Source organism: Chlorocebus sabaeus, chromosome 15, assembly GCF_047675955.1.
Source record: "Chlorocebus sabaeus isolate Y175 chromosome 15, mChlSab1.0.hap1, whole genome shotgun sequence".
Classification (NCBI taxonomy): Eukaryota; Metazoa; Chordata; class Mammalia; order Primates; family Cercopithecidae; genus Chlorocebus; species Chlorocebus sabaeus.
The window spans coordinates 42,241,144-42,255,442 of record NC_132918.1 but is presented as its reverse complement, the minus strand read 5'-3'; the positions used below and the strand labels follow the sequence as shown (position 1 = coordinate 42,255,442).

The window sequence follows — 14,299 nt, the reverse complement described above, 5'->3', positions numbered from 1 at the left end:
CTAACAAAAATATTTTTTTTAATTACTAACTGAAAATCTTAATTGCCCTCCCTTGGAATCACCGTGTATGGATTGAGATAAACTTTCCAGTGTGTTTACAGTTCCAAGTACAGCACACCACAAGCCATCCACAAATAATTATGTCCTCTTTTAGTGGATATTGGTCACTCTTTTTAGCTGTCCAGATCTGAACCCCACTCCCTAAGACTGGGGAATGCTCTAGCTAAGGAGCCATAGGAGGCAGAGACACTTCCTACCATCAAAGTTAAAGTCAGACTCACTTTCCCAGCCTTCTAGTAGCAAGGGCACTGACCTACGACTTTCACTTTAACTTGGAAGCTGGTGACAAACAGAAGTGAGGATTGTTCAAGATCTCTTCTGCAAAGGGTGGCAACAGCAGCAGCAGTAGTAGCTGCATTAAGTATTTTGCGTGAGGTTTACGCCAGAGTCCTAGGGATGATCTCATTACCCTGGCCTGGCAAGCCAGCACATCCCACCATCCTGACCACAAGAATTGGTTCCAGATAGAGCACATGTCCAAGTTGGTCCACTGAGATTCAATCTAAATATTTGGTTTAGAATTTGGTGGGGAAAGCCGCGCGGTGGCTCAGGCCTGTAATCCCAGCACTTTGGGAGGCCGAAGCGGGCAGATCAGTAGGCCAGGAGATTGAGACCATCCTGGCTAACATGATGAAATCCCGCCTCCTACTAAAAATACACACACACACACACACACACACACACAGAAAAAGTAGCCGGGCGTGGTGGCAGGTGCCTGTAGTCCCAGCTACTCGGGAGGCTGAGGCAGGAGAATGGTGCAAACCCGGGAGGTGGAGCTTGCAGTGAGCCGAGATTGTGCCACTGCACTGCAGCCTGGGCGACAGAGCGAGACTCCGTCTCAAAAAAATAAATAAATAAAAGAATTTGGGGGAAAAAGAAATTATCTTTTCAATAGGGTTACCAATCCACTAGGATGCAAAACTGTATTTATTAGTGGCCATGTTGTAACTACATGACACAGGTGACCAAAAAATAGAGGTCTAGGCTTACCAAATATTGTAACTGTCCAATGGGTTCATTTTGCTTACTGCCCAGATAGAGTCAATTTATCAAGACAGAGGAATTGCAATAGAGAAAGAGTTTAACTCACCCGGACCTGGCTGAATAGGAGACCAGAGTTTTACTATTAGTCCAATCAATCTCCCTGAAAATTTGGAGACTGGGTTTTTTTATTAAGGGATAATTTGTTGGGAAGGGCGTCAGGAAGCAGGGAGTGCTGATTGGTCGGGTCAGAGACGAAGTCATAGGGAGTCAAAACCATTTTCTAATGCTGAGTCCGCTCCTGGAGAGGGCCACAGGATCAGATGAGCCAATTTATTGATCTGGGTGGTACTAGCTGATCCATTGAGCACAGGGTCTGAAAAATATCTTAAGCAACAATCTTAGGTTTTACTACAGTCATATTATCCCTAGTAGCAATTGAAGAGGTTTAGAGTCTTGTGGCCTCTAGCTATAAGGTTCCTAAGCCTTGTGACTAATCTTGTGACTAATTTGTTAGGCCTACAAAGGCAGTCTGGTCCCCAGGCAAGGAGGGGGTTTATTTTGGGAAAGGGATATTATCATATTTGTTTCAAATTTCAACTATAAACTAAGTTCCTTACAAAGTTAGTTCAAGCCTACACTGAGGAATCAGGAATAAACGAGAACAGCTTGGAGGTTAAATGCAAAATGGAGTTTGTTAGGTCAGATTTTTTTTCACTGTCATAATTTTCTTGCTGTTATAATTTTTGCAAAGGCGGTTTCAATATCATCAACTAAACCTGTGATGTCAGCACTATTGCTAAACTTTTTAGTTATATAAATAACAAGTTCTCTCATTTAGCTAGTTTACTTTTAATTTTGGTTGCAAACAAGGGGAACTTAGGGAAGTGAAGAAAGAACCCAAATTGGGGTTGATGGATTGCAAAAGCTGAAGCTGGAAAGATATTAACAGAAGCCAAATCCAAAAGGCAAGGTCAGTGGGGAGGAAAATACATAAAACAGAACAGTGAGCAATGAGGTTATAATCTGGAAGAATCAGCAACAGACTAAAATGTGGTGTACGAAGCAGATTAAGTTACGATAATTTAGAACAAACCCATGAATAAGCAAATGTTGTGATGTATCGTTTTTGTGGTACCCAAAGCATAGTGTAAAAAAGACATCCCATGTGTCTATGACCATACCACTCTGAATGCACCCAGTTAGCTGATCTTGGGGAAAAAAACATTTTATGTGTACACCACTCGATCATTAATTCTGAAAATAGAGAAGATTCTAAGAAGCTAAAAGGAAATTGTCAGTTCTAAGAATACATACATGGGTTAGAATAAGATGATTTTATGACTTCAGATAAGTTTATAATTTTTATTTGATGTAAATTTTCATAACCAAAAGGGAAGATATGTTTGCTATTAACCCAAGGGAAGAATAAAATTTGACTTTCCTAGGAAAGCAATATTTGTCTTAATATTACTCTCCCTATAATGTAATTATTGAACAATGTCAAAATAATCTGATTTTCTTGTGAAAATGTCAGATTGTCATTATTTCTATATCCTTCCACTCAACAAAGTACCTTGCACTTGCTAAAGAACAAATTAAAATGAATGAGACAGTTTGATATTTCGAGGAGCTTATAATCTCAGGGAAAGGAGAAGGTTTCACAAATATTCAACTAGACTACAGAAATAAAGAAACAATATGAAGAAATAAAAGCAAAATACTATGAGACTATGCAGAAAAGGAAATAATTAACACCCACAAAAGAAGCAGACTTGTCAAAGTCAATGAATTGTCTAAATTTTCAACTTTTTAATCAGTTGTGTTGATAGAGTATCAATATATAGACCATTTATATCCTTTATATCCAGAAGGTTATGTAATTGGGCTTTAATTTGTTTAATAAAAACACTTTCATCGAAGCATTGAGAACATCAACAAGACAGCTGTGACTTTTTTTTTTTTTTTTGCAATTACAGCATGGTATTCAGTTAACTGAACAATGATTATTTTATATAAACTGCATCAGAGACAACTGAAGATGAAAACACTACCATCCTCATATATAAGTAATTTGAACTGTGTAATGACAAGAACCTACTTTAAATTTCCACGCCCATTTACAACCCCAGCACTGTAGCAGGCAACGTTAGTTCTATCGAAAATGCCACCAGGACAGAACAATCAGAAGATATATTTAGTAGTGTGTTAACCATACAGAAAAAGATAGTATAAATAGTTTAAAAACATATCTTAGGCAGCCTTACCTTTCATTTTTTTCTTTCAAAGGAGTGAGGGTTTACAGGGGACTTAAATGCTTTATAGACAAGGGGAACAACTTGTACTAGAGCCAACTTATTTATCATTATCTTCTTCATCTTCATTTTTTCATCTTTCTCCTCCTCATCCTTTTCATCTTCCTCGTCTTCCTCCTCCTCCTTTTTCTTGCTTTTTTCAGACTTAATGATTCCCTTTTTTGCTACATCAGGCTTTCCTTAGCTCAGTGTGCAACAATATCCTTTTCACATTATTCTTTCAGCTTCACAGCCTTTTTTTTTTGTAAGGCTGCTTGTCATCTGCAGCAGTGTTATTTCCTATCTCTCCCAGTTTCTTTACAACATTGCTGATGGATAGGCCGAGATGTTCTGCTTTGATTTGGGGGCAATACTCAGAACAGAACAGGAAACGGCTGAAGGTGGCCTCTTGGGTGCATTAGGATCCTTAAACTTGTTTTTCCCCTTTTAGGAGGGATATAGGTTTTCATTTCCTTTTCACAAAGGCTCTGTCTGCCATTGCCATGTATTCAAATTTTCCTTTCTCTTTAGTAGAGAGGGTCTTCCATTTCTCTGAGTACTTCTTAGAAAACTCTGAGAAATTGACTGAAGCATCTAGGTGCTCCTCCTGGCAAATTTGCACAAAGAATGCATATGATGACATTTTGTCTCTTGGCTTCTGAGGATCTCCTTTGCCTGTGTTTGGTTATTTTTCCCCAGTGAGGCATGCAGTCTTCCAGTGTCTGACCAACTCTCACTTGTTCTAGCACTTTCTCTATGGATCTCAAAGTATGGTAATGGCTCTTTAACTTTTAAAAAAAATCTTGTACACAGATTATTGCCTCAGGTGAAATGGAACAGTCAATACTGAAACTTAAGGAAACAGCTGCCTATCTTTCTAAGGCAGACATTGATGGTTACCTATTGTTAACAATATTAACTATTGCACAAACCCTACCATGGCCTGCAAGGAGGAAGTCTAGGGTAATTCTACCATCCGTAACAACCCTGGTCAGTGAATTGGGGCTCACCTTAATGCCTTCCAGGGCTAACATGGTGTTTAGTGCATTTTGTGTGTGTGTATAACTTAGGATCCAATCTAGGATGTCTCTTTAGTCTTCTTTAATCTGGACTAGTACCTCAGCCTTTATCTTTCATAATATTGACATTTCTAGAGGGTAAAAGTCAGTTTTTGTGGAGGATGTCCCTAATTTTGGTTTGTCTCCTTGCTTCTCACGATAAACAAGTTTTTATAAAGGTTAAAGAGCCATTACCATACATTAAGATCCATAGAGAAAGTGCTAGAACATGTGAGAAAAACCTTTTCAACAAATAATAGTGGATCTACTGAATATCCGTATTTTAAACATGAATGATTCATATCTTACACTAAAGACTCATATCTTACATGAAGACCCCAAACAACAAATCTCTTATAAGAAAAAATAGGTGAATGTGTTTGAAACCTTGAGATAGGCAAAAATTCCTTTGAAAAAATGTAAAGGCATTAATTATAAAATAAAAATGTTGGTAAACAAACTTTATCAAGATTAAAAACATCTGTTCATCAAAAGATAACATTGAGAAAATAAAAATGCAAGCCACATACCGGGAAAAATATTTGGAACACATATTTCTAACACAGGACTTGTATCCATCCTATATAAAGAACAGCTACAACACAAGAATTAAAACACAACCAATTTCTTTAAAAAGGCAAAAGACTTCAATAGATGCTTCACAAAAGAAGATTTGCAAATGATCAATAAACACATGAAAAGATGTTCACCACTACCAAGCATCAGGGAAATACAAGTTAAAATTCGAATTAGATACCACTTTATACTCATTAGAAATACCAAAATTAAATACTAAAAATAACAAGGTGTTGGAGAGAACACAAAGCCACTAGATACTGATGTAAGCTTAAAATGGTACAAACTACGATGGAAAAAATGTTTAGCAGAATCTTATTGTGTTAAACCTAGATTTACACTATTGCTTAACAATTCCACTCACATGTTCACCCCCCTTAAATGAAAACATATGCCAAGTAAAGAACTTGTACAAAAATATTTATTGCAGCCTTATTAACAATAACACAAAATTGGAAACAACACAAATATCTCAACAGTAAAAGAGCTAAACAAATTATGACATATCCATACAATGGAATATCACTTATTAATAAAAAGTAATAAATCAATAATGCCAACAAAGCCAAGCACAGTGGCTCATGCCTGTAATCCCAGCACTCTGGGAGGCTGACCACTTGATGCCAGGAGTTCAAAGCCAGCCTGGCCAACAGAGGGAAACTGCGTCTCTACTAAAAATACAAAAATTAGCCAAGCATGGTGGTGCATTCCAGTAATCCTAGCTACTCGGGAGTCTGAGGCACAAGAATCACTTGAACCCAGGAGGTAGAGGTTGCAGTGAGCTGAGATCACACGCCACTGCACTCCCATCTGGGCGACAGAGCAAGACTCTGTCTCAAAAATAATATTAACAGTAATAATGGTAATACAAACAAAAATACTGATAAATGTCAAAAACATTATCTTGAATGATAGAAGCCAGAAACAAAGGAATATATATAGTATAATCTCATTTACATTAAGTTTAATACAGGCAAAATTAATGTATAAAGCTAGAAATCAGAGTAACATTTGCCTGACAGGAGTACAGAAATAGACTGGAAAAGTGCACACGGGAATTTGTTAGGGTGATGAAAATGTTCTATATCTTGTTTGAGATGTTTATTACATGGGTTTATACATTTGTCAAAACTCATCAAACTTTACACGAAATCTGCAGAATTTATTGTGTGTAATTCTCAATTCAAAATGGAAAAAAATACAAAATAGATTTTATTTAAATCTAATTTACTCCCAGGCTATTCAGGTTCTGATATCCAAATTAAATAAGTTGAATTTGAGAGTATTTACTCTATTTCCACAGGTGTTGAGAGAGATACTCTCTCAGACTTTACACAGCTACCAAGGCAACAATGCCAGGAAAACTATTAATCAAGATATGGTAGCACCTGTTTGCAATCAGGAGAAGAAAGCAAAGAACACTCTGGATTATAAAAGCAGATGAGACCTACCCACGAGGCCTAGTCAGACACAATGTTGGCGCTCTTCATTCTGGCAACTGTGGCCCTGGCATCTGCTCATCATGGTGGTGAGCACTTTGAAGGGTGAGTAAGCCATCTTTAATAAGCAAGTCCTTCTTCCTTGCTAGCCCCAAGATTTGGACACATCACTCAATTTAAATTTTCTGTGCTTCTACTATCTCACTATTCAGCGAGAAGGTGTTCCGTGTTAATGTTGAAGATGAAAATCACATTAACGTAATCCGCAATTTGGCCAGCACCACCCAGGTAAGTAACAATTTTGATTTGCTTCACATGTAATTTAAAATCTTAGATCGCACTGTGATTCCAACAATGGGGAAAAAATAACATGAAATATTAACTATAGCACTTTTGGTAGCAAGAAATAAAATGTTGGAAAACATTTAATGCCATCATGTCTTCTTTTTCTGCCTAAATTAGATTGCCATAAGCCCTGTAGTATTATAAATCCATGGTAACTTTTAAAAGAACAGACAGTGTGACAACTGGATGAGTTGGAACTGTCACGAAGGTCACAGAACATCTAATGTGCAGTCACTTTCCTTCTAAGGCAAAAGAGAAAAATGATCAACTTGGATATTACTGAAAAACTGGGCTTTTGTCCAACTTCAAATTCATTTCCACATCCCATGTATCATCTGTCCTCTTTGATTTTCTTTCATTCCAAATCAAACAGCTTGGGTTTGCATGACCTTGATTCAGGTCCCCCTAATGATATGACATGAGGGGGGAAAAGAAGGTAAAAAGCCATGAGTGATTTTCATACTTTTCTTTTGCTTTCAAAAAACTGACATCTCTGTGCTATTTTTTTTATCCACTATATACGAGGTAAGAACTGACATTTTAAACTATATATAATGTAGCAGGAAGCTATTGCTGACCACAAATACAGTAGTTCCACTTGGGCCAATGCCATTTTTTCATAAATATATAAACTAAAATAATGTGCTAGCTTATACGCGCACGCGCACACACACACACACACACACACACACACGTATAGTCATTCTGTAGCTTTTAAGGCCTAGAGAAAGGAAGAAGGTGGATAGTGTCATAATCACAGGCTCAGAAGTTCAGAATTGAAAGAAATATAAACTCATCTATTCAGGCGATTCACTCAAATCTGGAATTTCCTTCTGGGAAACAGCATCCGCAGTTGCTACCCCTGGTAAAACCTGTTTGAGTAATTCCGGGAATAGTTTGTTTACTGCTTTTTGGAATAGCCCACTTGCCTTACAAATCCAACTGTTTGCTTCCTTATTCTGAGCTGAAAACTTCTTTCTCTAACTTTGACCTGTTGGGCTTAGCTGAGCCAAATATCGTGTTACCTCTAAGATTTATCTTTTTCAGGCTTTCTGTAATTTTTCTTAAAACTGGTTTACAGACTCTTGATCATTCTGCTCACCTCTAGATACAGGTCAGTCTTTCTGTCTACATTTCTTTTTTTAAATGTAGTTACCAGAATTGACAATGGACCTCCAGGTGTGCTCTGATTAATACATACTACAGGGCCGTTGCTTGCCTTCATTTGTAAAGCAGACATTTATTAATGGTGCCTAAGATTCCTTTTAGCATCTTGGGCAGTCATAGAACACTATAAGCTTATATTAAACCTGTGTTCAATCAAAACCATTAGGTAAATTTTTTTTTTTTTTCCTCACATGAATCACCCTCGAACAGGGTATCCCTCCTTCTGTGCTTACCTAATTGACTTTTTTCACCTATATGTAGCATTTTAGATTTACACTTTTAAGATTTATCTTGATAGCTGTTTTCAGCATGTTGAGATCTTTTAGGAGACTAATTCAGTCATCCAGGGCAATAATTCTTCCCCTAACTTTGTATCTCCAGCGAGTTTGATAATCATGCCTTTTCAACTTTTATCCTTGTCACTGATAAAAGAAAATATTAAGTAGGTCAGGAGTCACAGAATTAGAGGTCTTCTTCATGTTTCACTCATTCAGTACATATTTATCATGAATCTCCAATGTACCAGACATAATGTTAAGCACTGAAGTGATTCGTTAACCTAGTCTCCTTGCATAAGTTTACTCAACTACCCAAACTAGTGGGGCGTTACCTAGGGGTAACTCTGCCTGATGCTTTCTGGTTTATAAAGAAAGATATCAATGCAGAGACTTCATCAAATACTTTACTAAGATCAAGATTCAACATTCTACCAGGTTAGTGCTGTCATCCAAAAATAAGGTGAAGTTAATTGGGCCTGACTTATTCTTACTTTAAACCATACTGACTCCCAGAGACCACAGCTTCCTTTTCTCAGCATTCACAATCCATCTGCTTCCAGTTTACTCTGTAGCTTTGCCAGAATCCATGCCAGGCCCCAGCAGCTCCTGCTTCTGGGCTTCACCTGTTTTCTTGTCTATAAAATCTAAAACTTGCCCCCTCTACTCCCCAGTGAGCCCTTCAAGCTCTGATTCTTCCAAGATTGCTGAGAAAGTTTGCAATCACATCTGCAGTATTTTTTTTTTTTAAATGATCTAAAATTCAGCATTTCATAGTGGTCAAGAGCAGAGAGTCTGGACTCAGACTGCCTGGGTTCAGTTCCTAGCCCTACTACTTGTTAGTCAAACTTGGACACCTCTCTGGGTCTCAACTTCCTCATTTGTAAAATGAAGATGATAATACTATTTTATGTAGGGGATTGTTGTGAGATGTAAATGAATTAATATAGGTAAAGCACTTAGAACTTAAATAGTAAGAACTACATGTGTTTGCTGCTATTACTATCATTAGGTCTGAAATTTTGAATACAATTTATATGGCTGGTATAATCAATCACCTATGTCCTCATCTACCTTGGGCCTCAATGTTCTCTTTCCAAAGAAGGTATTTCTGCTTAAATCATAACATGAAAAACTCTGTACTTATCCTTGTGGTAATTTCATCTCTCAGTAGTAATCGAATAAACAAGGGATAGTGTAACTCTCTCTTGGAAAACACAGAAGCCAAAAAAAGAGTTAAATAGGGCTTCTTTCTTTCCTCTGGCTGCAGACATCATGCTTTAGCTCAAAGCAGTTGGACCCAACATATTTCTTCTTTATTCTTTTATTTTCAACATGATTGAAATGAGATTTTTATTCTCCTTAGCAATTATGGGAACAGCATATTCTGGTCTGTAGCCTTCCTGATAAGATCATTACAAGGGCATCCAGTCTTTGTATTCATCCTTGGCCATGTGTCCTTCCTCTCAGCTTTTGAACATGTCCTTTTAAATGCTGAATATATTGGACAGATCTGTAACCACACTGTACTCTAGCAGCCCCTCTTTTCTCATCTATAATTGAATAGTAAGGATTTTATTTTATCTCCTCACAATCAGGGTTGTACTTTTTACTTTATTGGAGGCATTCACCATAAAACCTATTCACTTTTCTCTGGACTGTCTTGAAGTCTGTGTTTCTCAAATTTAAGGTGCATTTTTCTCTATACCTAGAGTAACATGGTTACTGTCTTCCAATGTTCTTGTCATTCCTACTGTACCGGTAAGTTCCTCCCTGCTGTCTGGAATTGGGCCTTGAGTAGAAGTTGCTTTCTTTTCCAACAAAAAAGGAAAATTTCACCAAGATAAATGAAAAGCCTATCAGATGTTTGACTTACAGTCAAATGCAACATGAAGAAACAAATTCATGCAAATTTCTGAAGAAACAAAGATCCCCAACACCAATATTTATATTTTTATTGGCCAATCTTATTCCCAGAAAAATTTCAGGTTGGCATGCTACTTTATCTTGTTTTTGGGCTAGTTTTCCGAGATATTTTAGGAAGGATTCTTTAGTTGTTACGAAGCCAACTGATTAAATTGATATAATGCTATCATTTAAAGATATCTCTTAATCATCCAATAAATGTTCTGTATGGTTCTTTGTCACATTTATAATTTCATAACTTCAGTTTTCTAACTTCATAATGTATAGTTTAATTCCCTACATCTACATCCTATATTTCACTCCATGTTTATATTTCAGACATACATCTCATTCACAAGGTCTTAGTAATTTCTGAAATTTATCACCTTATGTTATTACTTTGACTTTAATACCTGTATTCATATTTGGTGCACTGGTAAACAGCTGTGAGACTATAGCATCGCTCCTGATTTCCAGCCACGTTTCTCCTAGGAAGTACCAGAGACTAACTCCAGTATAGGGGGTCTGCGGCACTCCAGAGAGTTCCATGTTGACAGATTTGCTAACTAGTTTTCTCCATGTCAAACTGAAATTTTTAAGCAACCTCAGGTTAGGTCTGTAAGTTTCTGTCAAACATATTTATGAGATTTATTTGCCCCCTCTTAAAGAATCCGTAATGATCATACTGTAATCTTAAAAGTAACACTTTCTCTACATATATACATATACTCTTCTAATACTTGGCAGAGCTAGGACCAATGGGTAAGAGCTTAGGAGGATACAGACGGCAATTTTCAGTTTGATATTAGAAAGAAAACCATTTATAAGCAATTAAGCTGTTCTGAAGTGGCACTAGATATACACAAGTTTCTGCTAGAACCACCACCAAGAACATCATGCAGGCATTTGATGCTTTGAGTGGAAAGCTGGCATCTTAACATAGGCTCTTCCAAAGTAGACCCTGAGACAAAGATTCAAGGGAAAGAATTGTATCTGGGAAGCGCAGGGAGCCCTGGTAAAGAAGTGGGGAGTGCTACATAGAAGTAAAGGCAGCCAACAAAGGAAACAGTGTTAAGCCAGCTACCAGAGGACAACTGGAGGTAAACCCACAGGGAAACGCTAGGAATGTGTACAAACAACACGCTTCAGAATTATCCCACCTAAGAGGTGAAGGAGTTGGAGTAGTTCAACATTCGCTTTTCAGGATTATTGGTTGAACCACAAAGAGTAATTTCCTTGGTACCTCCTGCCTACCTGGAGCTGAGAATTTGACTTTTCCCAGTTCTACAGGAAAGAACCCTCAGGCACAGAGAGCAGATCTTAGCAACGGGAGTACACTGAGCACACTAAAAGGTCCCCGCAATTATGTACCAGCGGGACACTGTCAGGTCAGCTACAGATACGTGGAGGACTCTATGTGTTTTGCCAATTCTCAACCTTGTCTTCTATAATAAAGACATCCCTCCCTCTCCCAGCACACCATAGAATGACAGGTGTTTATTAGGAACACAAATTCAGAGCTAAGTTTCAAAAATACGCTTTCTCTTATAATGTGCTTATCTTCATTGCCCTTCTCTCCACAGTGTTGGCTAACTAGAAGTTGTCACCAGCCCCTTGCTTTCTCTGTCCTTATCTTAGCATGTCTTTATACTTCCACACTTCATTGAACCCTCTCATCCTTGACTCACTAGGTGACCTTCTACAGCCAATCCTTATCCAAACATTGATACTCTCTCCTTTCAATCCCTTTGTGGCACTCACCTCACCTCATGCTTTTTTCTTCTGGAATGCCAGTATCCCTGCCTCCCATGGCCCTGACATTCCTTATGGGCCTGCTTCGTGACTCACCACCTCTAGATATCTACAGTGGTTTGAAGCTTGCCAGGACAGAATATAGGTTACTGGGAGCCCAACAAGTGTATCTGAAACTGAGATGTCTTAGAGTATTACCTCATCAGTTTCTGCTGTACAACCTCTAAGTCTGCCCAGACTCCCTTCCAAGTTTCCAAGCAGTGGTCCTAAATATCACCATCAGACACATTTCTAGCCCCAAAGCAGTGTGCAAACATCTGAACAGAGATTGGCTGAGACACAGGGACAAAGAAAGACCCAATGTCAGGCTGACCTCAGAATTCTAGGCTTCCACCTAGCACAAGCAAGGAAGAGAAAAACAGACACCTACAAGACGCAGTATGTTTTAGTTAATATTTTTCTACTGAAAAGTGATACTTAAAACCACACATCCACAGATTTTTTTAAAATGCTGTTTTGGGCTTCATATTCTCTAACGTCTCCCCCATAAAGACAAAGGCCACTTTTGATTTGCCCACCAATGTATTCCTAGTCTCAGACACAGAGCCTAGCATATCGTAAGTTCTCAACAATAGTTGATGAGTAACTAAATAAATGAAAATGTCAGTGCATGACTGGATCCCCAAGAGCAATTTGTTTCCAGCCACAGTGCCAATATACCCATTGTGAAAAGATATCATTTTTCTTCCTGATGTATCCACCACAGGTCAGGGATGCTCCTGGTTCCGCATATTACTGTGACTTGCACAGAATTGAGTTCCAAGAAAAACGCATAAGTCCATTAAAAAGTAAAACAGCTTTATATTTCTCCATTAAATTTTGTAGTTCTAGTTAATTCATCATTCATCTAACACATAGATCCATTACCACAACACTACTACCCCAATAAGCTACTGATCCAGAAAATCAATAAATAGAAAAGAACAGTTACAGAATACAACTAACTAGCATTATGGGAAATGATTATATGTTTTTTCATGTTCATTGATAATCAATCAAGGTTATATATGTATTTATAAACAGTTTTATCAACATCTAACTGCTTGGTTCCAACCCTTGTTCACTCAAAGGAAATATTTTCAACAGATTTCATGGATGATTTGATTTTGAAAATAACTCAATTGAGTAGAGCAATAACATGCTCACAGATGATCATTCACCCATTGAATTATAGGTATCCAATATAGTTTATCTTGCTCTTTATTCAGATTGACTTCTGGAAGCCAGACTCTGTCACACAAATCAAACCTCACAGTACAGTTGACTTCCGTGTTAAAGCAGAAGATATTGTCACTGTGGAGAATGTTCTAAAGCAGAATGAACTACAACACGAGTAAGTTTATGTTTTATAAATATTAAAATTCTCTCCCATGCATGCTTTCATCTGAGCCTTTGAATAACTCTGGGAGGGTAGAAATGAGACCAAGACCATGCCTTCCCCAGGACCCCACAAATAGGTAACAGCAGAGCTGGCCCTGGATTCCAAGTCTTAAGACTTCAGTTCTGATGGATTTTGTGTTTAGTTATTGCTCTAATGAAAATGGTTTTTATTCTTGAACCCCAAGTCTTCTGCCAGATATCTGACTTGGTCCATTTTACAAGCAATGTATAGAGTACAGACCTAACCAATGGATACTCTATTCTCAGCCAGACATAGTTTTAACCCCAAATCTTATCAGCTCTTCTTTCCAGGGTATCAGCCAGACCTATTGTGAGCTATGAGGGCTATTTATGCATTTTTAGCATAAGGATAAGTATAGAGTCAGTCTGAATGACCCTTCTGTCCTTTTTTTCTCTAAAGTCCCACCATTGTCTCTAATGGTAGGAGAAGGCATGGAAAGAAAGATGCAAAGAAAAGACTAGAGTAGTTGGCTAAGCTGATCCTGTCTCCCTCACTGAATACCACTTTGGTTCATCTAGGTCTTTCATGACAAGAATGTCTTCCTAAGTAAAGGCAATTGTCCATTTGCTGATCCAACAAATCAATATTGAATGTCTACATGAATCAAGTTCCAATAAGGACAGATATGGCCTCACATCCTTTAGGGGAAAACAGACTTTAAATAAGGAATTGCGGTAGTATTTAATAGATGGTAAGAAGAGTAAAGAGCTGGAGCTCAGAAGAATAGACCAAGTTTAGGAGTCAGGGAGGGCTGTCCTAGGAAACGATTCTTCAGTTGAGAACTGAAAGATGAGTAGGAGTTGATTAGCCAGACAAAAACGAAGAAAAAAACATACTTTAGGCAGAGAACAGACCATATGCTAGGGCTTAGAAGCAGGAGAGACCATGCTAACCCAGGACATTTGCATAAGAGGGAAGGAAGAAACAAGGTCCCTAGTACAAAGCAGGGGTCCTCTTCCAGTGGGTGGATTAGGGAGGAACAAAG

The 14,299-nt window shown here is 38.0% G+C and overlaps 1 protein-coding gene and 1 long non-coding RNA gene across 2 annotated transcripts in view; one reads left to right on the top strand and one right to left on the bottom strand.

Moving 5' to 3' along the window:
* LOC103241515 (uncharacterized) overlaps positions 1-14,299 on the bottom strand; it is a 408,965-nt gene that overhangs the window by 389,660 nt on the left and 5,006 nt on the right. The gene's annotated exons all lie outside the window — the stretch shown is intronic.
* The window catches only part of CPB1 (carboxypeptidase B1), a 32,944-nt gene continuing 24,223 nt past the window's right edge, over positions 5,579-14,299 (top strand). Inside the window, exons 1-3 of the mRNA XM_008008782.3 lie at positions 5,579-6,513; positions 6,621-6,696; positions 13,121-13,245. Of these exons, the coding sequence (XP_008006973.1) occupies positions 6,443-6,513; positions 6,621-6,696; positions 13,121-13,245 (272 nt within the window). The 5' untranslated portion in view covers positions 5,579-6,442. The remainder of the gene's footprint in view (positions 6,514-6,620; positions 6,697-13,120; positions 13,246-14,299) is intronic.